General features: G+C 40.5%; 2 protein-coding genes across 3 annotated transcripts in view; both read right to left on the bottom strand.

Annotated features, from left to right (window-relative positions):
* Positions 1-2737, bottom strand: part of LOC144515159 (high affinity cationic amino acid transporter 1-like) — a 25292-nt gene extending 22555 nt beyond the window's left edge. For both annotated transcript variants that reach the window (XM_078245752.1, XM_078245753.1), the window contains exon 1: positions 2554-2737. The gene's annotated coding sequence lies outside the window, so the exon portion shown is untranslated. The remainder of the gene's footprint in view (positions 1-2553) is intronic.
* A 9500-nt stretch (positions 2738-12237) lies between these two features.
* gbe1b (glucan (1,4-alpha-), branching enzyme 1b) overlaps positions 12238-23141 on the bottom strand; it is a 146860-nt gene continuing 135956 nt past the window's right edge. Inside the window, exon 16 of the mRNA XM_078245751.1 lies at positions 12238-12491. Within this exon, the coding sequence (XP_078101877.1) occupies positions 12429-12491 (63 nt within the window). The 3' untranslated portion in view covers positions 12238-12428. The remainder of the gene's footprint in view (positions 12492-23141) is intronic.

Below are 23141 nucleotides of genomic sequence, written 5' to 3'. Positions count from 1 at the left end.
TATCACGATATCAATAAAATATCGATATATTGCCAGGCCTAACACACACACGTAGAGTCGGGCAGCAAGACGCTCCGCTTCTGAGACGCTCCCGGTGTGATATGGCGCATGGGCCAACATGGCATCATGACTTTGCGTAAACAGGACTTTCAGCCCTCCTGGGTGAAAGTCCTGAGTTTTACCCATCCGCCACCCCAACCAACCCCCGTCCTTTCATACAACTCGCTACGGCGATAATTCATATGTAATGTAGGTCAATGGAGGCCAAACGGCGTTGATAAACACGCTACAAAACGATTATGCGTCTTCATAACACGCAAAAATGGCATACGAATTGGCGTGTCATACATACGCCCCATTTAGTGAGATCAGTCTGGCGTGGGGGAGGACGGAACAAAACCGGAACGCAGCACACACGCGCCCAGTGGAGAATCGGAGTAACCCTCCTGTGTACGAGCCTGAGCTCAAAGCGCGTCGTCGCAGCTAAGTTAGTGCTACTGGAGAATGGAGGAGAAAACGCCATGTTGCCATCTTTCTGTTAGCCCAATATGCTGCCCTTACTCCACTTCAAACCAGATGTTTTTCATTTAGGAAAGTCAAATTAAGGAGTGGTTTAGTGCAGCAGAGATAAAACGATAGAGAACCCTCAGCTCCATTCTCAGACTGATTGATGTAGTATCGACCTTTGTGAACTCAAACCTGTGGTGTGAAATGACTCAAATATCAGCCGTGTGGATAATACTGGATTGTATAGTGTTTTCTTGTCTGTTTCAGAAACATTCTGTGTATCTAGGGAATTTAACATTAACATAAAAAGTACTGGATAAAAGAAGTAGAAAGAAATACAGAACAGTGATTGTGTTTTTGTCTAGCAGTCTCTCTTATTGAAGAATGTCCTCTTCCCTTGTTTGCACAGATAGTGTTTCCTTACTGAGCTTCGGTAACACAGAAGGAATTTTGTACTGAAAACACAGAAACTTTGGGAGATTTGATTTGACGAACTCAGACTTCTGAAGCCTCATATCAGCGTTGGATGAACTTTGAAAGGCATTATTTGCACGTAAGGACTGTTGCCAGTATGGACAGGAGGAATGATTACAGCGACCAATAACATTATATGCAAGTAGGCCTGTTTGCAGAAAAGTGTGAAAACCACAATTAACGTTACCTACCTAAAGCACAAATGAATCAAACATATGTAAAATGCAGTTGGCCTATTTAGCCTGAAATAATCCATATATTGTAGAATAATGTTCTTACTAGTTGCAGATATATATATATATATATAATAAGAATGAAAGAAAGAAAGAAAGAAAGAAAGTATAAGAGATGAGGGGAAGAATAGATCGGGGCTCACAAGGTCTAACAGTCTAGAGATACGTGGACCGGCTCTGGCTTTTTGTCTGTTGTTAGGGAAACTTAGTCTCTGCATGCTTTGTGATCCCACAGATCTGTGTATTGAAACTCTGACACTTGACTGATTAAACAAATGTATTTGACTTTATCTTATCGTCTTATTTGGCTCTTGCTTAGGATCAATGTAACACCAATTTAACAAATGCGCGGGATGTATAGGTCTTGTATTGGAGTCAGACACATTGTCCCAAAAGAGGGGACACCGAGGAGGTAAATTCCCAACGATGTCTACTTCACTGTTGATATTATGATACTGTTGCACATGAGAAAGTTGACTGATAAACTGATGATTATGATTTTGAGGAACTTGATTCTGGGTATTCATTTTAGTTTGGTTGTAACTCTGCGTGATTAATGCTAAACTTTTCATTTCACATACAGATGGATGTTTCAAAACAAAGCGAGCCAAAGCAGGCATGCATGACATTTTGATCAAAAAGACAACTTTGGGGCAATTAAATATCAAATGTAGATGAATATTAACACGAACAGCTTCACATACTGTAGTAACAAAATGCATTTTCAAACGTGTTTTATGAAAGTCTTCATTTTCTACCCACATTGACATTGTCATCATTTTGTCATCGCTCAACTTTGTTATTAAGCCATAGAAAACTTGACAGCACGGATGGAAAAAATGGAGACGAAGTTTCCTTTATTTACAGTGTGGGTTCATGTGAGTTCATACAGCAGCACTGGTGGAAACGCCACTCGCTATAAAAGACAATGTTTTTGTCTTTTGAAACCGCACACACACAACTACTTCAGACCAACTTTTATAGCAATTAAGATATTTGCTTCAGAATCCAATAGTCTGCACGTATGAAGAGAAAAGTACAGTAGTGCCCTTTAATGCTCTCAGGTTATATTGCATCAGCCGGTCCTTCCTCCCCTCCTCCCTGCTCTCAGAACCATGTGCACTGCTTCCTTATGGACAAGCCTAACGCTACGGTCTGCAGGACATAGTTACACATGGCCCGGGAAGCTATGCTAGCACGCCGTTGCTTTCCCTCACATACTGTGTGGCTTTCCTCCCTTTTACTACTAACAACTTGCAGCCTAACAAATGTGACAATTGTTCAGCAACAACTTTAACCTCAAATAAAGAGTCAAACTGATTAACGTTAAACGTCTTACCTTCCTTAGGAAGACGCCAATCACAATGTTGTTTTTTTTGTTTTTTTTAAGTTTGCGCGACTCAACTGCGGACAATGGCCGCGTGCAACGCTTTCATCAGTCTGAAACTTCTGACAGATGGTTTGGTGGGAAGATACACATACACATACATACACACACACGCGCGTATACGGAGGTCCAGGAAACCGTGGGAGGTCCACCCAGCTGTCTGTGGCTCCACCCGAATTAACGAATATCAGATTCTAAAAGTTTCTCTTCCTGCAGACACCACCTGTAGCCACCAGATGGCGCTCTTTACAAGCAAATGGCCCTCCAGCTGCTCCTGTGCATCTCTTTGAGGCATCCTGGACGGTGATCAGAAACAGCAACATAACCTGCAGGCAGTGCCTGAAATGGGCCAGTACTCACCAGTACGGAGCAGGGGCGTACGTAGCACAACATTCTGGGCCCTGTAGAAAGGCATTTTCTATGGGCCCCTCCCTGCATCCACAGCTATTCATTCTAGCATCTTTTTTTTTTTTCTGGGTACTCAGTCCCCTTTTTCCCCCCAGTCCGACGCCCCTTGTACGGAGTACCGGAACGTGTGATTTTTCTCCACATAAGTACATTTACATTTATTTAGTTATTAACACTGTTATTAATAGGATTATATTTATACCATATATCAACATGCTATTTCAGAGGACAGGATTTGAAGAATTGTACTTTAGGAGAGAAAAGGTTGATAATGATGTGTTTAAAGACACTGTTTTTCAGCAGTTAAAAGAGAAGTGAGCTAACGAGAATTGGAATAAGCCAAAACTTAGAACCTATAGTTTGATGAAAAATTTGTTTGGTCAGGCACTGATGAGGAAGACAGACTGTGTTATTTATGTGATCTCAATAAAACATAACACATTATGTTCATTTTGTTTTGGATTGTCCATACTACCATGATTTAGGATTGCAATTATTTAACAAGGTTGAGGTAAAAGAGATGAGGCAGGATATAGATCTGTTAGTTTGGTTGTTTGAACATAAAACCTTTTTATTTGAGGACGTTTTAGAACATACTTTATTTATATATATATACATATGAATCTATCCAATACACATGCGATGATCATGTCTGGCATCTGCTGAACTGGGGTACTGGCACCTTTTTTTGGTCCAATTCAGGAACCGCCTGCAGTCATGTCTTAATTTCAAATCTGGCTCTATATCAGTATGCATATGTGTTGACATCCTTCCCTGCTGCGCCTCCTTCCTTTTATGGATGCATACAAACAGTGGCATGAGCACAGGATGATTATGGATTGCTTGTGGAGTTGGAAAAGTCTCAGTGGGGGAAACAAAGCTGTTACGCTCCATTCTCTGAGTTCCCTGCTGTGGCTGAGGAGCCGCACCATGTCGTGATCCTCTTATTTCAGCCCGATTTTTGATATATAGGCCTAAAATCAGGATTTGGGATTATCAATGCAGGGGGATCCTTACAGACTGCTAAGCATACAAAAAGGAAGCCACGCCAGTCATGACTAAGCTCCATTCAGCCTGGGATGGAGAGATTCCTTCCAAACAGATCAGTGAGTTTTCTGCTGAAACTCTGGCTGCAGAGGTTGGGTATTGGGGCTGCCTCATGATTCCCTTGTTTGCTTGGACGATAACTGCTACATGTATCAAAGCTTGCAAAGATATAATTGGTAAGAGAAGTGCTGTATATGCTGCCTTATCTGACATTTTTAGATTTATGGTTGACTGCCGCTCACCCTGTGGACCAATTGCGGATCGCCTTGATAAATGGAAGTCAGAGCTCTAAGGTGATTTTGAAGTAATGCAGTTCCTGTGGGACTCGGAGAAGGAAGTACTTCATAAGAAATACTTGCACGCTCCCGCTCGCCAGATATCGCTGCATTTTGCTTCTTTAGATCATTTCTGGTGGATCCTTTCCCACCCAATGAACTTATCTTTGGATTTTGTATGAATGCAGTTTCTGCTAGAGATTCACAGCTCTGGTTCTCAGGAGCGTTGAATACTGATGGTTTTCATTCAAGCTGTTTAATGAGGACTGAACAGACATGAGATACCGGGAGAATGCATTTAATCAACTCGTACAATAGAAAACAAGTGTCACTTTGGGTCCCAAAGATCTCCATTGGAACAAGTCACTGCCAGTGTGCATAAAGATGAAAACCGACTGCGATGACAAAAAGAATATCAGCACACTCTGCTGGGCCTGGCAACAGTCCTGTCTCCTCTCCCTGATGCCAGACGGCCTGATTCAGGCACCGATGATCTTTACAATCACAGCAATCACAATGAAAGTCAAGATTCACATCAGTTTGACCCAGGAGGAACAAGTATTCCTCCTTCAAGCATTTGATACAAATACTCCAATGACAAGATTGATATCATTTTCATCTTCACGCTTTCAACAAAGAGATAGCTCGGTCGCATGGATTTCTTATAGCACAAACCACGGAAGCCTCTGTCGAAAAAGAAAAGATAGTCACCACAAAAACTCCACAACTACAGTCCTCCCAGTTTGTGCCTCTCATGTATTACATTTACATTCGAGTCACAGAGATAAGCATCCTTTTTTTCCCTGGAAAAAAATAAATAATAAATAGCCTACCTGGTGATCTTTGAAAAAAACAGACTCCTCAAATACCCTTCCAACCATCTGTATAAGAAAATATTACACACCAGAAAGAAGATTTTTAACCTGTGAAACCAGCCATGAATGACATCTGTTCATGCTCAATTTCTATGACGTGTTGTTATAAGTTATATTTGTCTATATTGTATTATTTGAACATAAAGGATGTTTAGCTCTGTGACTCCAATGTAATGATATCCTCTGGTGCTACGGGGTGATGTATGTTTTGAAAAATATTGCAGCCCATACCCCTTCATTTCTTCATCAAGTACTTTTGTTACACCCTTTTCGTGTTGCATATGACACTAAAACTACAACGTTCAGATAATCAAGGCTCCTATGATTTGTCCCATCTAAACAACACAAGGAATGAAGCCTTTGACCATATTATATAGGGGGCTAAAGTTATGGCTAGTGGATAGTGTTTGACCATCCGAGGCAAATACAACTAGCTATTCTCAAAAGTACAGCTTCTATATTTGTGTGCCCCAGGCGTTCAAACCCACAGGTTGTGATTGTTCCTGAAAACCACCAGCTAACTCTCTTCAACAACAACGATGAAGAGTACACATGCTTTTCTTGACTGTTCCACATATTCACCAGTGGACAGAACAAGAACTCTTATGTGTAAGCTAAACTTTATTACAGTATGTGCACAAGTAGCGGATCAATAATGAGAACAAAAAACAAAATAGTTCTCAACATTAATAATTAGGGCTGTCAGCATTAACGCGTTAATCACGATGCGATTAAGGGCCGAGCATAACGCATTAATCGCATGCCACCATTTATTAATTTATTTTACACTTCACTCTGCTTCGCGTTGTGCCTAACAGGCTACTATTTTGACCCTTTGCAGCACCTTTACTTATCATCAAGCTGCCATACTTCCTCGTATCACATCCTGCTGCTGCAGCTGCAGGAATGATGGAGAAAGACAGCAGCAACACAATTCTGAATGGAGCTTTTCATTTTTCAAAACTCCTGGACAGCTCGTTAGACAAGTCGAAAGCCATATGCACGTTGTGTAAAGCCGAATTAAAATATCACCGAAGCACATCAAGCTTGAGCTACCACCTACGAGCTAAGCATAGTACAGTTAACGTGACTCAGGTTGATGCTAGCGGGCTCAGGCAAAGCAGTATTTTGGAGAGTGCTACTCGCCGACCTGTGGGTGAAACCAAATCCAAAGAAATGACTACTTACTAGCTCTTGCAAAATGGGTGCTAACTAACTGCAGACCTGTCAGCATCGTAGAGGACTCGGGACTTAAAGATGTACTACGGTTGGCATGTTCTGACCCGTCTTATACACTGCCGTCGAGGGGGACAGTAGTTTCACCATACACAGCCTGTAAGACACGGAGAAAGCTGCCACACCAGAACTGCTGCCAAGTGCAAACGCTGTCTCATTAACCGGTGATCACTGGACGTCAGTGAGTAATCAACATTATTTAGGAACTACTAAACACTATATTGACTCTGGTAAGGATAGGGATTTTTAGTTTTTTAGTTAGGTACTTGGAGGAATTGTGCAATAATGACTAGACTCACATATTTTTCTTTTGTTTACAGTAAATAAATAATAAACAAATACAAATCTTAAAGTCAAGTTCATAAAGTCACTTTCTTTGCATTCATTTGATTCCCAATCAAGATACACTGGTAAGAATTGCTTTCCATTGTTAATATAAAAACAGTTCTGAAATGCAAAATAATAATATTTTATCGCATGTGATAAAACATGCGATTAATCGCGATTAACTATAGAAATTCTGCGATTAAAATGTATTGTATTGTTTGACAGCCCTATTAATAATGTATTGCTGAATGGACTCAGAAAAGAAAAAAACTTTACATTTATTGAATTATTGAATCAAACCTGACAGGTAGTGGTTTCACAGAACTGCCTTCCAGAAACTCTCCTGGCGTACATGCTGTTTAAACAGGGTTTTCAGGTACTGGTTTTCTCTGCTGTTTGAGCACTCTAATATCACACTGAAAGAAAGGGAGGTCATCATATACTGTACACAGCGTAGACCCTTTTTTTATCAAGGCATTTGCCATTCAAATCTTCTTGCTTTATACTTAGTCTCGCATTGCCGGACCCATCTCCACAGCGCTGTAGAGTAAAGTTTGGCTACAGCACACATACATTCTAGGATAGGATAAACATACACTCATTTCTTTAAGCCAATCACAGTCGTCTTGGGCGGCGCTAAGCTCCGGATGACTGACTCTTAACCCAAAGTTTGTTGGCGTTTCCCTAAGCGAACAGAGTTTGAGAATGGCAACACACAGGGAGAGCGGAAGGTGAGGGACATCGATGTCTGGCAGGCAATTATCCTGGAAATGTACTTCCGTTGATCCAGACTACTTTATACTAGACTTAATATTCTAATAATAAATGACCTTCAGCTTTTGTTCCTTCAAAAAATATTTATTGGTTGTTTTCCTACTTTACCAGCAGATAACATGTCACATGACCTTACAAACATCTCACTCATTAATGTCATTAACATTATTGCTCCCTCTGTTGGGATGTATTTGATGTGCTGGGTGTGGATACCTTTAAATAACCCCACCTGTGTAGCTGTATTGTTTGAGATTGCCTGAGAAACACGCAGAAGAAAGGCGTCTTGCTTCAAAACATTCACGTGTCAATATAAAGTATTTATTGGATTACTGTCCTAATTGCCTTCATATATTATTAACTTAACCCTCCATTGTGTAATTTTTTGAGTTGATTCTTAGCAAACACCCCTTTGTTCTTTCACAAATATGTGCTCATTCATGTGTAATTACTCCCACCGACTATTTAAAGTATCCTCGTAAGCGCAGAATCTGACATTCAGAATCATTCAGAATACATAGGAGCGAGTAGCTCGAATGACGGCAGCCATGTTGCGCCTCCATTCTTTAAAATACATTAGCCAAAGAGGGACATACCTCCACATTTCGCCCTGTTACACCTAGTGGCACCGTGACCAATGCCAGGGGGAGATTACTCGCCAGGGAAGCGAAAAAGAGAATTAAAACGACAACGCGACAGGCAAAGTAACAAGACCAAAGTTAATATTGGAGTGGCTAGAACAGCTGCGTGTAAACGATGGAGATACTAAGAGATCATTTTGGGTTCGGCCACCGTAGGAGTTAAAACGCGCTCGGAACGGGAAGGGCTAGAAAGTAATATTCAGTTGGTTGTCATATACAATTTCACCCGCTAGATGGGAGAAATTCTTACCCAGTGTAGCTTTAACATTTTTAATTTCTTAAGTGTTTGTCTGAACATAGGCCAGCATTTATCTGGAAAGCTCAAGTAACAGAAGAATAGAATGGAATCGCAGGCATTTTGTATTAGAGCTGCAGCAGCACGCATGGTGAAATCCCTTCCCGACGACGAGTTCAGTCTCCTAGGTCAGACTCTGAAAAACATCCTCTTTTTGCAAGTCAGACCCCAGATTCTGACTTTGACAACATCGCATTCTCCAGGATCCTCCCTCTAGGCATCTCTATCCTTGTGAGCCCATAAGAAATACAGAAAAACAAACTTTAACTACACAGAATATACTCTGTGCTTTCAGGGTTACTTAGGAAATCTCATGTACCGAATGTATTATATATGTCCTGAATATCTCATGGCAGTCACATCTACAGGGTGTACACTCAACAACATAACACCTGTAAAATCCAGTGCAACATCTAATACTGGGAAACTTACAGTTGGGTTTCAACGGTTTCAGAAAGGTGATGATTTAACTCAGGTATGGTCTGAGGACATACTGTAGTTTGTTGCATTATGCTAAGGTGTTTGTGTTACATTGTCTACTGTGTGAACAAATTTGCATGGTAATTGGATTGAAGCACATTACATTGTACAAGCCATCCCCTGTGGCAGCACATGGATACTCATAAAGTAACAGAGCCATTTTTGGAAAAGGCCAGAGAGGTTTTTTCTTTGGGGGGTCTAGATACTAGACAGTGAAGACACTGAAAAGTTGCATAAGACATGTCATGCGGCTTCAAAACACTCAGCAGAAACCCTAGCAAGTTGCCCAGGAACCAGTTACTGAAAATGCGCAAGGTCAAACCGTAACCGAAAAACCAGAGATACAAAAAAAAATAATATGCAAACACCAAAAACAATGCAGAAAATGACCACAGCATTGAATCAGCACCTTTGGACAAAACAACATTGTCATCTTCCCAAACTGCTTTCCATGGGACAGCTTCGCGTTGATGCCAGCGCACAAAGACCCATAATTTAGTGTAAGATGCTCAAAGTGAGGATGCCTGAGAAATTGAAAGTATTATGGTCTGATGAGTTGTCTTTCATCCCCCTTACATCATGTTGTGGGAACCACTGAGGCGGCTGCTCTGTAGCTCTGTCCCATAACAACATTTCACAGTTTCCCTGGTCACCAAAATGGAAACTGAAACTTTATGTTCTGGAGTGTACAGTACAAGGTAGATTACTTCCTTTTTGAAGTCTGGTCCAGTATTCTACACACACATGGATCGATTATGAGACAATGGGCTCCTTGGCACAGACATGCAAAAGGCCCCACTATCTTTCCTGCATACTGCAGGAGCAAGAGCGACACGGAGAGGTAGGATAATTAACCTTCTTTAGTGGATTCAGTTGCAATGCAGTTTTCTGGTCAAGCACAAACCCAGTAGCATTTCTCATGATAATGTATATTTACCATAAGCGTAAATTGCACAGGTCAGGAACTACCTCATCTGTGAGTTACCCCGTCCCCCCTCCCAAAAGATCATTAAAAAACACACTGTGTATTGTAAATAATGTAAGAATATATAATTAAAATAATTGTGTAAGTAGTAAAACAATACAAACTAGGCAAACGTGTTTAAAGTTTAAAAAACATCTTGAGAGCCCCCCCCTTCCTTGCCTCACAGTGGTTTGGTCCACTGCCTGCTACACACACAAGTATGTTGAGGGGGGGGGCTTGCTGGATACAGTCTCGTACATATGTGGGACCTCCACTGGTGATGAAACTGACAGACAGGCGACAACTGAAAATAACATCCAAAATGAGTTATCAACTCTCTGAATATCAAGCCCATAAAGAACAGTTTTTGGTGACAGAGTACCATCACAATATACTCTGGAGGATGCTGAAGGCCTTACATTTCCATAAGTGTGCGACGGGACAGAATCAGTAGTCCGAGCGCACATCCAGTTCATCCACAGTTTTCTCGTGGCTCGACAGGCACCGATTTATTATCATTAGTAATAATGAAAGAAATATGCTGCAATAGTTACTGTGTATCAGACTTCAATTTTACTTTTGAGAACAAATGCAGACCATTCATTTTGGCAACAGTAAAACGACAATGACAATGACATTGGGTCAGATGAGGGATGATTAAACACTCCACTTTAGTCTCACAACCTCGTCGCTCGGAATTTATGCAAAGTGATCCTCTCTGTGCTTTTTGAGAGGTGGAGAAAGGCATTTTTAAATGGTGTTACGCAAAAAAGAAATGACATGTTCATGATACTTTTGGATAAACACAGAATGATGGTCCTGAATTTAAATTTGTTTTCTTCAGCTACAGGGGATGGCAGATCAAAACCTGCCATATGCTACAATACACCGCTTAAATGGCTGAGTGTGTGTACTATAATGCTGTAGGTGTGGATCACACAATTACAGTATCCATGGCAGTAACTCAAGGCATTAGCTTTTATCTGGGATGCCCAAAATCAGCCCTAGTTTCACTTATAACAGTATCGCTTTGATAGAAAACGTGCAGAGAATGCTGAAAGATGTCAAAAAGACACCCATTCACATGGCAACAAGGGACTTTTAGAAAAACCGAGAGAACATAAAGCCTGGAAACAGATCAATTATCACAGTCATTTGCTAAACATAACCTTTTAATTTTAATGACATGCTGCCTGAATGAGTGAGTTCAGCAGTCGTCCATCATCAGCGAAGTTCCTCTGTTTATGTTTCGGTTAATCGATAACCTTTTCAGATATTAACTATGGCATACACAGGTTGAGCGACGCAGCTGTTCTTTGACATGTTTAATCATGAAATGTGTTGAAACACAAGTCAGAGCTAATTGTTAAGGGGCACATGTGCGAAATTTAGACATTCTGAGTTCCTGGAACGTCTGCGATGTAAATCTCAGGGGAATGCTACAGTACCTAATGAAGATGGTGCACACAAATCATCTCAATGTAGTCAGGCGTGTGAGTCATACCTGTAAAACCCACACAAAATGATGTGTTGATCATCAGTATCAAGTTATTTTAGTAGACTTCAGCAGAGTTTGAAGAACTTGGCGAAATACACGACATAAACTACTTTAATGGACTCTACTACAGGAGAAAACCATGCATTGCGTTTTGTTAAGTGGAAAGAAAACGGTGTAATTCAGCTAAAAATGTTACTTGTGCAACATGTTTTTTTTCACCAAATTAGGTGATTTTATCACTTTGCTTTAGCTGCAAATTACTGCCTTAATAACAGGGCCATAAATAACCACGTACATGAAATGCTCTCAGTAGCAGCATAAATTCAAACATGACAACACATCTGTTTTAGATACCCATTACAAGTATAATAATTCAAAGCAGCTTATTACTTTGTGCAAACTGCAATCTCTTTATACGTACAATGTCCCAAAATGCAAATTAACAAAAAGAAAATGGATCACCAGTGAATAAATACCTGGACGTTTTGATTTTCAAGTGCTGGTAATACTGTACATTACTCAGTGTCTTTGACACAATGTTATCTGTATTTAAATACACAAGAATTAAACCAAGTACAATTACTTTAACATACATAATCTTCAAAAGTATTCTTATTTTGTCATGTGTTTCAGATGACACGCCAAATTCAACAGAGCCTATAAATGGCTGCTGGCTAGCGCTGGATGGACTCGGCAGGGTTTTAACTTTTAGCATCTAGCTGCTGGTTAGGTTGGATGCTTCCCAAATGGACCAATCTGTAGCCAATGGGGTTACACAGCATCTAAGGTTGCAGATGGTTTGAAAGCACACACAAGCTCTGAATGGGTTTTTTTTTTTATTTATTTATTTTTTACCCCCATTTAGAAGGAAAAAAAAAGAGACTTAAACACCAAAAAGTGGATTTGGGTGGTGTGCGGGGTTTGACACTTTAAGATGAAGGTGATTGTTAACACTCAGTTTGACGTCGGAATCCATTCTCGATCCTGGTCTCCGTGGAGACAATCATCCTCTAATAACGGTAATCTATCTCCTCGTTGGCCAGGACAATAGCTGTTCTGCAGGGGATGTAGACCTGAGAGAGAAAAAGGAGACAAAGGGGGGGGAGAAAAGTGAGTTGACAATTGAAGATTAATGATGTTAACGAGATCCCCCATTTTTGGAGATTATCGAATCTTCACGTTTATCCTTTTGCACTTGCTGGCGCTTTGATGATCAGGCGTGATTGCTTCTCGCAGTCGACAAAAGGTCGACATGACAGCTATGTGAAAGGGGAGGAGAAAAACACGGGGGCCGTGGAGAAGAGCATGGTGGGTGGATGTAGCAGCGGTGGAAGAAGTATTCAGATTCTTTACTTGAGTAAAAGTACTAATACACCACTGTAAATATACTCTGTGTCACTTGAAAGTCCTGCATTGAAAATGTTACTTAAGTAAAATGTAAACATCATCAGGAAAATGTACTTAAAGGTCCCCTGTGTAGGAATTTCTCCCATCTAGCGCTGAAATTGTATTTTGCATTCAAACGAATAGTGCTCTCTAGCGCCTCGCTTTTTCAAATGTGTGTTGCATCTACGGTAGCCGTTACGTACCAAGAAGCTATGACAACATGTCTTCCAATTTTTTTTCATGTCTTTTGCTTTTTTGGTGACGAGGATTGCTTCTCCTGTGGCTCGGCATAAGTATGATCCTCCATTATGAACTAGAGTGCAGTGCAGGCTTTCAGATTTGCCGGGGCAGTGACAAGCGCCTCTCACTGATCTCCTCCGTTTCAGCTGGTTTCAGTCACGTGACGCTGGCTCTAATCTTGATTTTAGCTGATAATATACTTAAAACACTACACAGTGTACCTTTAAAGTATTACAAGTAGAATTACTCAATGCAGACGAATCCTCACTTTTTAGAAACTGGAAAGGATCCAAACAGTTGTGTGTTTAATGGTCTCATCGTATTAGCTGGACTTGTGGGCTGTTATATTGTTGGCTAGTTTAATTTATAATAAAACATCAGATTTTATAAACTACATGTGTTTTGTGCACAAAAATCTTAATTTGTAAAGTAACTAAAGCTGTCAGATGAATGGAGTGGAGTAAAAAGTTCAATATTTCTCTCTGAAATGTAGCGGAGTAGAAGCAGAAAGTAAAAAAATGAAAAATCGCATGAAAATAAAAGACTCAAGTAAAGTACAAATACCTCAAACTTGTACTTTAATACAATACTTGAGTAAATGTACTTAGTTACATTCCACCGCTGGTCTCTGTGAACTTTAAACGTGTTAATGTACACATGGATCATGTAATTCCCATCTTTCCATTTCGGTCTCCTTCCTGTCCCTTTTTAACAGACATTTACTGCCTCTGAAATATCAGAGTGAGTTAGTGATTTTCAAATGTGTACTTAAGTGCAGTACTTGAGTAAATGGACTTAGTTACATTCCACCAAAATAACTCTTCAGATGAGACAGGGGACAGACAGCACAGCCTTGATGGGAGAGGACTGTCAAGGTTAGAGAGGTATAATCAGAGTGTGGCAGAGGTGCAGCTCCAGTAAGACCTCTGGGTGGCACTGGAGTCAGCACATCTGCAGCTTGAAGTCCTGCCTGGGAGCTGGTCTGGAGCATTTTCATCAATGCAATTACTGTGTGATTCATCAACTCTATATATGGGCTGTGCATCAACTGTAAACGCAAGATTCTGTGAAGATACAATCTGCCAGAGGGCATAGGCTGAGCTAAAAAAACAAAAACAAAAAAAAAACAGAGTTTTGGTGGACTGAAGAAAAAACATGTCAGCAAAAAAATAAGCACCGGGGGAAAAAAAGAAGAAGGAATCGAGCCTGGAAATGTCAGATTCTTTCTATATATACAGTACAAAGAAATCTTAGTGAGGGCGTTGGTTTGGAGCGGTGTAGCTAATAAAGTCTTTGATCAATCCTTTTGATATTCATAGTGTCGTCTGGAGGCAAGGAGCCACTGTGTAACATTAGTCATTTTAGATTTATGCCAAAAGAAAAAGCCAAGCAGACATAAATGATGCTATATTTCCCAACAGAAAACAAAAAAAAAAAAACTGCAGAACTGTAAACAATTCAATCACCCCCTGAACTCTTCAAGCCGCCCCTCGGCATCAGTGGATCTGGGCTCGCTGTGGATGTGTTTCTTTGGCAACAGTTTGTCACCGAGGGAGTCTAGCAGCCCGGCGCTCAAACACTGACACAGACATCGGTGACTAATTAAACAGTCACAGTGGGAGAGTCTCCATGCAGAAGCACGGCAGAGAGAAGGGAAGGCACAATGAATCATTGCACCTGTTTAGACAAAAGCTACCACTGCGCCTAACCTGGAGTATGTCGACAGCTTTTATTTCCGCCAAATAGATAGATAGCAATAGTGACACATTCTAAATCCATCTGTGAACAAAGAGCAGCACACAGTCCCAAATGTTCGCATAGCAATTATCGGAAGACATTCCAATCAACATGTTATTCCTCACAGCACGTAGGTGTTAGACATTAGATACTGAGTTAGTTACCCACTCACACTTATAATTCACACTTGACAGTTAAAAAAAATGGATTACATATTCCCATTATGCTACATTTTAGTCAGAAACATTCTCAGTGATTTAGAGTAGGGATGCAACTAATCCAGATTTTTGGGGTTCGGCCGAATACCGAACCCTACTCCCATCCTCAGTCCATTAACACAGTAAACACATTAATGAAGTAAACAACGTCCACAGCCTCTAAAATAGTTAAATGTAACAACTTAATGTTGAATTCACACGCTCTTTTCACATCGTAGGAAAGCCCATCGCTATCGCCAGATGAGTGACAATTTTGTTTGGCAAATTGTCTCTAACCAGTGTATGATGAGGGCATGTTGGGTAGGTGAAATTAGAAAGCTAACGTTAGCTAACAAGCAGCAGCTGGCCGTTCGGTCGCTCCGCTCCCACTGTAGGGAGACTCATTTACAGAGTGAACAGCTGACAGCCCGGGAGAGGCACTGTCTGGTTAACACAATATTTCAGCTGTGACTGTCCTTCCTTTGCCGTACCTGAAGTTGCTGCATTTTGGCTGCTGTCTGTAGATTCCTTCATGCACAACTCGTATTCTTTCGGATGTTTCATACCAAATGTTGTAACAGCGGTGATGTTGTGTATTGTTTAGGTTCCTTGCCACCACGAGACAAATCAGCATTGCAGATTGAACATGTAGCTGGACTTGAATGGCCTTCTTTTGACTGAAAGTACTGCCAAACAACACTTTTTCTGCTCACGAGTTCCATTTCCACTTTCTCACAGCCTACTGCATTTAACACTCCACCTACATGAACACCTTCCCGTAATCGCGCAGTGCAAGCGTAGGGTTCGGTTCAGTAGAAAAAAAATTCTACGGTTCGGCAGAAACCAAATCCTGTCAAAAAGCCCAATATTCGGCCGAATCCCAAGCCGAATCCTGGATTCGGTGCATCCCTGATTTAGAGATGGTGTCATTACGTAGTTTGTCCAGCAGTGCGCCAAGAAATTAACTGCAATTCATTGACTGATACTGAACATACTGTTCTAGTTATGCTATTTATTTAATTCTTTTATTTATTCTTTATTTAAATGGTTCACAATTGACTAATACCGCACATACAGTATTGATGTTTAACGCAGTTTAAAGTAAGCCAATGTAACGCTGGCTGAACAGCAGCCACTGTGGACAGGCAACGCCAGATAACGGTAAATGCTAAAACATAGTGTTACAGTACCACGCATTCTTTTCAATGGGTTCGTATGATCTTACGAAATTACAGCGACCACCGACCTGTCAAATGACAGTTATTATGTTTAGCCGACCGGTCACATGACATTTAAGTTTCGCCAACAAAAGGTGAGTGGAAATGCATTTGAAAAAAGTTTGTGGTTTGTGTTAAATCACTGGTCTCCTTAAGTAGTACTTCTGGGAAATGATCATCTGTTTCCTGGATGAAAGTCTTTTCCGCTTAACTTCTTCCAGGACACAAAGTCCGCCGCCCCGCTTAAAACTCCTGTGCTTTGGGACCCATCCACCAACCCGACCACCTCCTTCTTTTCACAGTCTAAAGCTTGCTAGCATTAGCCACCATGAAGTGATGGTCATGCCGGACTAAGTGTAGTGAAATGAGCAAATATGAGAGGTGTTCACTGTGATGGATTATCCAACTCAAACAAAGTAAGTTTCAAGAGCAGCAGTTGGATGTATGGAGCTGGCCGCCCTTGGAATCAGATTTTTCACATTATAATGTTTCTAAAGTCCCCCCCCCCCTTGCTCCCAGTACTAATGGCTTCACATTTCTGGTCATGTTTATGATCTAATTTAGATCACACATCCAGTCACCAAATATTAATCCAAATGTTGCAGGCATAATGTCACACATTCCTCATCAGTGTAGCACTCATTCTGCTGCCAATGTTTTGTGATGGCGCAACAAGCAACCCTGGTCTGTCCATAAAGCCTCTGCTGCTTCCTGATGAGTCATTTGGAGTAGGTGTTGGTTCATCACTTCACCGGCAGACACTCATAAACCACATTTCTGATCTAAGCAACAGCAGCCAGATCCAACAGCAGTTACTGTACAACAAAAACCTTTGCTTGTTAATTACAGAGCTGCAAAAACATGAGATGAAGAGAAGGCAAAGCAGTTTGCTTTTGAAGTACATGTACTGCATTAGTAGAAAGTTAGACAAGGCTATTTGTTTTACTTATTTTGTGCCTCGTATAACACTCATGTGAGAATTTGGATTTTCTACTCACTTCAAGAGCAGAGACCAGCCTTCGGGCTAATACTCAATGTGATCAATGTTCAAACACACTGATAAAGGATTCATGAGGTGCTTCACAGGAATATATCATCCACTAGGTTTCTGTATCCTGACCCGTGCTGCTCGCAAGAGCACAGCCGGGCTATCTGTGCACCTAAAGTCTCCAGACATGTCTCTGTTTGGATCCATTACTCACTTAACAAGGATCCACTCCCTGGAAGCACTCATGTGCATGCATGTTCACCAAGGATTTGACTGGGTAACAACACAAACCGGACGTTTAACTGACTCAAGACTCAATTAAAGGGTATTATCGGTTTCTGTTTGAATCCAGGGTCTCATTTTTGTAGTTTTGTTGTTTGCCTATTCGTCCCAGGTTACCACCAAGTTCACAGATCAGCACTTTTTGCACAATTTGTTGAATATTATGTTAGCAAGACTAATAGGAATAACAGCCCACATTAAGAGAGTAATGTTTAAAATGAAAAAAAAGACTTTGCAAAAATGAGAACACGATACAGAATTATAACAGTGTCTCAGTCTTTGGTTTACATGAAGATTTACACTACAGCAATCTGAAAAGAGAACTTTAAAATTCTGTTTTTATTATCTGACACAAAATGGATGAATGACAATATATTAGAATATAAGTCATGTCAGGATGCTGCAAGTTCCTACCGGTGTACAGTGCATGTTTCATACAGTATACACAGTATGTGGAAGAGGCTTTAGTAGTGCTGTACTGTATATATGTCACAGTTTTACTCTAAGTTCACACTTCACCATCAGGCCTTAGATGTTTCTGATGGAAATGTTCGCCGTTTGATCATTTGCTACAAGCCTGCCACATTCCCCTTCACATTTTCTTTTTTTCTTCCTCACTTCAGCTAAATTTCTTTTTGTGAAACTGTCAAAGGAGACAACCCCTTTGATGCATGCAAAGTTTATTAAAAGGTTTTGAAGAGGCTAATTATTCATCAGTGTTTCTTAGCGTTATGCCTTTGACATTATAACACTCACAAGCTGCAAAATGTGACTAACAGCAAAAGAGGTTAAACCTAAAACCCATTTTCTCACTTGGGAAGTTGTACAGTAGTCCCTGACTATACTAAGTTTTTGTCATGGTAAATGAACAAATTGTAATCGTTCAATAGCAGTAGTGCTAGTTCTTGATGTGCGAGATTCTCATGAAATGCCCTGTTGAGTGTATCAAGCAGTCAGTTCACTCAGATGAAGGCTTGGCTGCAACATTTCTTTATTTGCATAAAGAGATGAGTGCATTTTTAATCTTTTTTTTCTGCTTCATGGCAAGCTGTACAAACATTCACTCTCTTCATATTGCTGCGGATGAAATAAGTGCTGACTCTTTTGTTATTACTAACAAACCCTACTTCAAAGAAAACCAATTCCGTTAAAGAGCAGTAAGAGAGTAAAAACTGAGAATGTACTAACACGGACCAAATCTGGTTCATCGCCAAAAGTGACCATTTAACTTTAACAGACGCAGCATATATATATATATATATATATCTGTATTCTCATAGCCATAGCCTGTTCATAGCCTGTACATACCTGTAGTAATAGACATCATATAGACACATATCTATATATTTATATATCATTTCATACCTTGCACTCTGTATATACTGTAGCATATGTTATTTAATCACTACTTAAAGGTCCTATGACATGCTGCTTTTTGGATGCTTTTATATAGGCCTTAGTGGTCCCCTAATACTGTATCTGAAGTCTCTTTTATATAGGCCTTAGTGGTCCCCTAATACTGTATCTGAAGTATCTTTTATATAGACCTTAGTGGTCCCCTAACACTGTATCTGAAGTCTCTTTTATATAGGCCTTAGTGGTCCCCTAACACTGTATCTGAAGTCTCTTTCATATAGACCTTAGTGGTCCCCTAATACTGTATCTGAAGTATCTTTTATATAGACTTTAGTGGTCCCCTAATACTGTATCTGAAGTCTCTTTTTATATAGACCTTAGTGGTCCCCTAATACTGTATCTGAAGTCTCTTTTATATAGACCTTAGTGGTCCCCCTAATACTGTATCTGAAGTCTCTTTTTATATAGACCTTAGTGGTCCCCTAATACTGTATCTGAAGTATCTTTATATAGACCTTAGTGGTCCCCTAATACTGTATCTGAAGTCTCTTTATATAGACCTTAGTGGTCCCCCTAATACTGTATCTGAAGTCTCTTTTATATAGACCTTAGTGGTCCCCTAATACTGTATCTGAAGTCTCTTTTATATAGGCCTTAATGGTCCCCTAATACTGTATCTGAAGTCTCTTTTATATAGACCTTAGTGGTCCCCTAATACTGTATCTGAAGTCTCTTTTATATAGACCTTAGTGGTCCCCTAATACTGTATCTGAAGTCTCTTTTATATAGACCTTTATGGTCCCCTAATACTGTATCTGAAGTCTCTTTCCCGAAATTCAGCCTTGGTGCAGAATTACAGCCACTAGAGCCCACAATGAGCTTTCCTTAGGATGTGCCATTTCTGTGTCTGTAGCTTTAAATGCTATTGAGGAGGAGAGAGGGGGCAAGGTAGAGGGTGGGGGTGTGGCCTTGACCAACTGCCATGCTTTGAAGCCATGATGTCTCTCTCTCTCATGGGCGGGCCAAATTCTCTAGGCGGGCAAAGCAGAGAAAGGGGAGGTAACCTTTCCCCTTATGAGCTCATAAGGAAGAAGATTCCAGATCGGCCCATCTGAGCTTTCATTTTCTCAAATAGAGCAGGATACCCAGGGCTCGGTTTACACCTATCGCCATTCCTAGCCACTGGGGGACCATAGGCAGGCTGGGGGAACTCATATTAATGTTAAAAAACCTCAAAGTGATATTTTCATGCCATGGGACCTTTAAAGCACTTCTGGTTAGACGCCAACTACATTTTGTTGCTATGTACTTGTGCCATTTGCAATGAAAATAAAGTTGAATCTAATCTATTCTAATATACTGTATACTGTAAAATCTTTTTAAGTACTTAAGTATTATTATTAGTAAGTATTTCCAGTGAAATTTTATTTTTGAAAAGGAAACCGCAAGACAGCGACACAGCCTTCCAACTCCTACCCCATATGCAATGTTGGAGGCAAAATTATGATTTCGATATTAACTTTTATTTTGATAAATTGTGCATAAATACAGTCATATTTACAGTAAACTAGACTCATTGTAAACTGACAATTTGTTTTAATTGATCTTGATGCGTGGTGTATCGTCACAGCCTTTTGACAACCAGCTGATTAAGGCAGTAATTGCATCAGCCAGTGAATAAAAGCCTAGCTGTCATTCAGTTTGGGGCCTTTGGTTTGTAGCCATATGTTTTTTTGACCGCTGCTTCAGGTACCGCTCAGAACAGTTACGTGATTGTGAGTTGAAGTTGTTTTTTGTTATATCTTTTATTTTTGCTCTGTTGTCATGCTTGTACACCATCTGGTAAGGACAGTTCATTCTTTTGTGGAAAAGACGAAAACGTATCAAATTGAAGTTTGAGCGATAAAGAAAAATAAATATGAAAACAAAAGGAAAACAGTGGAGTGATTCTGAGTCTTGTTTAAGGGCGTCGACCAAGGCACATTCCAAAGGACAAGAGGGATCAAAAAGGTCAGAAAGTTGCTCCCACTGTCAGCATTGCTCTGTATGCACTGTAGAACTTGTTTACCATCGGTGTTTGTTTTGAGGAGGTCGGGGCATTTTTCTCTTCATTGATTTTTTTAATTTATTTATAATGGAGAAAAAGATACAACTGAAAGAGCTAAAGTGATGTCACATATGCAGTAACAACAGTCCAGGAGCACATTTATAAATACACAGTGCGTTGCCGTTACATGATGTTCGCCACAGCCTGTCGAGCCAAACTCTGCCGGCTTCATCCAATTATGTGCATTCTTTCTCAGTCTGAGGAGGGATGCATTCTTGGAGGATATGAGAGTTTATTATCGCTCGGTAACGAGGAAGCTGGAGAACTGGCGGACCCATTAAAAAGACAGGCGAGAAGAAGTTTGCGCAACCTTTGAAAGCAACAGTTGTTAAATAAAACATGGATGATGTGGCCAACCTTTTTCGCAGCCCCCGCAAAGGCTCTTGTCTGATTATTCTTGTCATAACCAGGTAGGTGTGAGGAGAAGGAAGAGGAAGAGGAGAAGAAGAAGCATCTTTATGCAAGACTACAGTCTCCCTGTGCAATCTCTACAAGGGTGCCTATGAAAGGAAATACAGTATGTGCCCCCCCACGCTGCCCTCTCCCTCCCTCCCTCCCTGTCAGCCCCATTCCTCTCACTCCCTTTCATTCCCCATTAATCCATGATGGTGCCAACATTAGCAGATGACTTGTTAACTAAAGTTCACATTTTGGCCGAGAGGGACGTGGGTGAAGCAGCGGTGTTTGAATTAATATGAGATTTAAGAGAATGTGGAATTTGAGTCCTGATCTGATGAAATCTCAGCTAATATGACGGAGGATCGCTGTCTGCGTGAAAGAGGATGAAGCCTTTTTTTTTAAGGTTAAATAAGTGTGAATTTTCCTAACACATTTTTGATGCATTAAAGTGCTCCGTCCAACGCTTAATATACACGTAGAGTAATATCCCATATCCATTAACTGTAACACTTTTCGGGTATTGATCAAAGGAGGTTCACGTTGAGTTCAGATGAACAAACAGCGTTTCCGGTGCTACGTCAACTCCAGGTCCTAACTGAAACAGCTTAAGTGTACTGCCTCCAGCTATTTATTATTTGACTAAACAAACTGAAAAAAAGCACAGAGGGAGATGAGGACTGGGCAGACCACTTCACAGACATCACTGTCCTCACGCATTAATTGGATTCATTAACATAAGATCTAACACACGCAATCAGCCAAGTTATAATTGGAGTGTTTGCGTATCGCTGCAGATCTTCACTAATTCATCCCTGAGCTTATTCATAAACATCTACTTGCCTTTTTAGCTTTTTAATCAGGAAAAAATGGCATCAGGAAAAAAACGGAGGCAAACTTGAGGAAGATCCTTGAACACTGCTTAAAATACAGTATTTCTTTCCATATTTCAAGGACCGACCTGTTTCATGCTATTAGCCTAAAGCAGCCTCCATGATGGAACCCCAGTGGTTCATTCTCCCAGATATTTTTCTCCCCTCCATGACGCCCTGTGAGTTTAAGAGGCATGCACATAAAAAAGGTTAAGTTCTAACACCATGAATAATGTACATTGTTTGCCGGAGAATCGGAGCGAGCAGTAGATATCAGATTCACACTCAAAACGCTCAATGACTCCAGGATAGTATGAGCAAAATGCTTAGAAGCCAACTATAATATTCACAAACAATGGATACCAAACCCTGATAGACATAACTAGCTTATTTTCTTACTTTTTCACGCAGCCACATTTGATCATTTTCTGGATTCTGCATTAAAGGCTAATCATATTAATGAGGAAGATACTAAATTATAGAGCAGCGCTTAAGCTGAGAGGCCCAGACCAGGGAGATGGTGGCTTTTTGCCAGAACAGGCAGCCCTCTTTCAACACACTTAAAGCTCATTAGAATGGCTCGAAAGGATCCTCTCACTACAAACTTCATTTCAAGCTAATTAAATTGATTTGTGAAATCAAACACCAAACATAAAAGGACAAAACATTAATACACTGACAGCTATTTCATCAAATGTTGTAATTGCTACAAGCAGTTTGAGTGTACACCTCTTTCCCTACATAAGGAAAACACGAAACCACTGCAAAACCATCAATAAGATGGAGTACTCGAGTCCTGGGGCCACATGTATTAACATTGCGTTCGCGCGAAAAGCTTGCGTGCGCTGGTTTTCACGCACACTGTGTGATGTATAAAAATGTAACTTGATGCGAGAATGTGCAGGCCGTCACACAAACTCCTGAGCTGACGTGAGAATGTTCAGG

Source organism: Sander vitreus, chromosome 3 (genome assembly GCF_031162955.1).
Source record: "Sander vitreus isolate 19-12246 chromosome 3, sanVit1, whole genome shotgun sequence".
NCBI lineage: Eukaryota > Metazoa > Chordata > Actinopteri > Perciformes > Percidae > Sander > Sander vitreus.
Note: the sequence above shows the minus strand (reverse complement) of the source record. Positions and strands in the feature narration are given on the sequence as shown.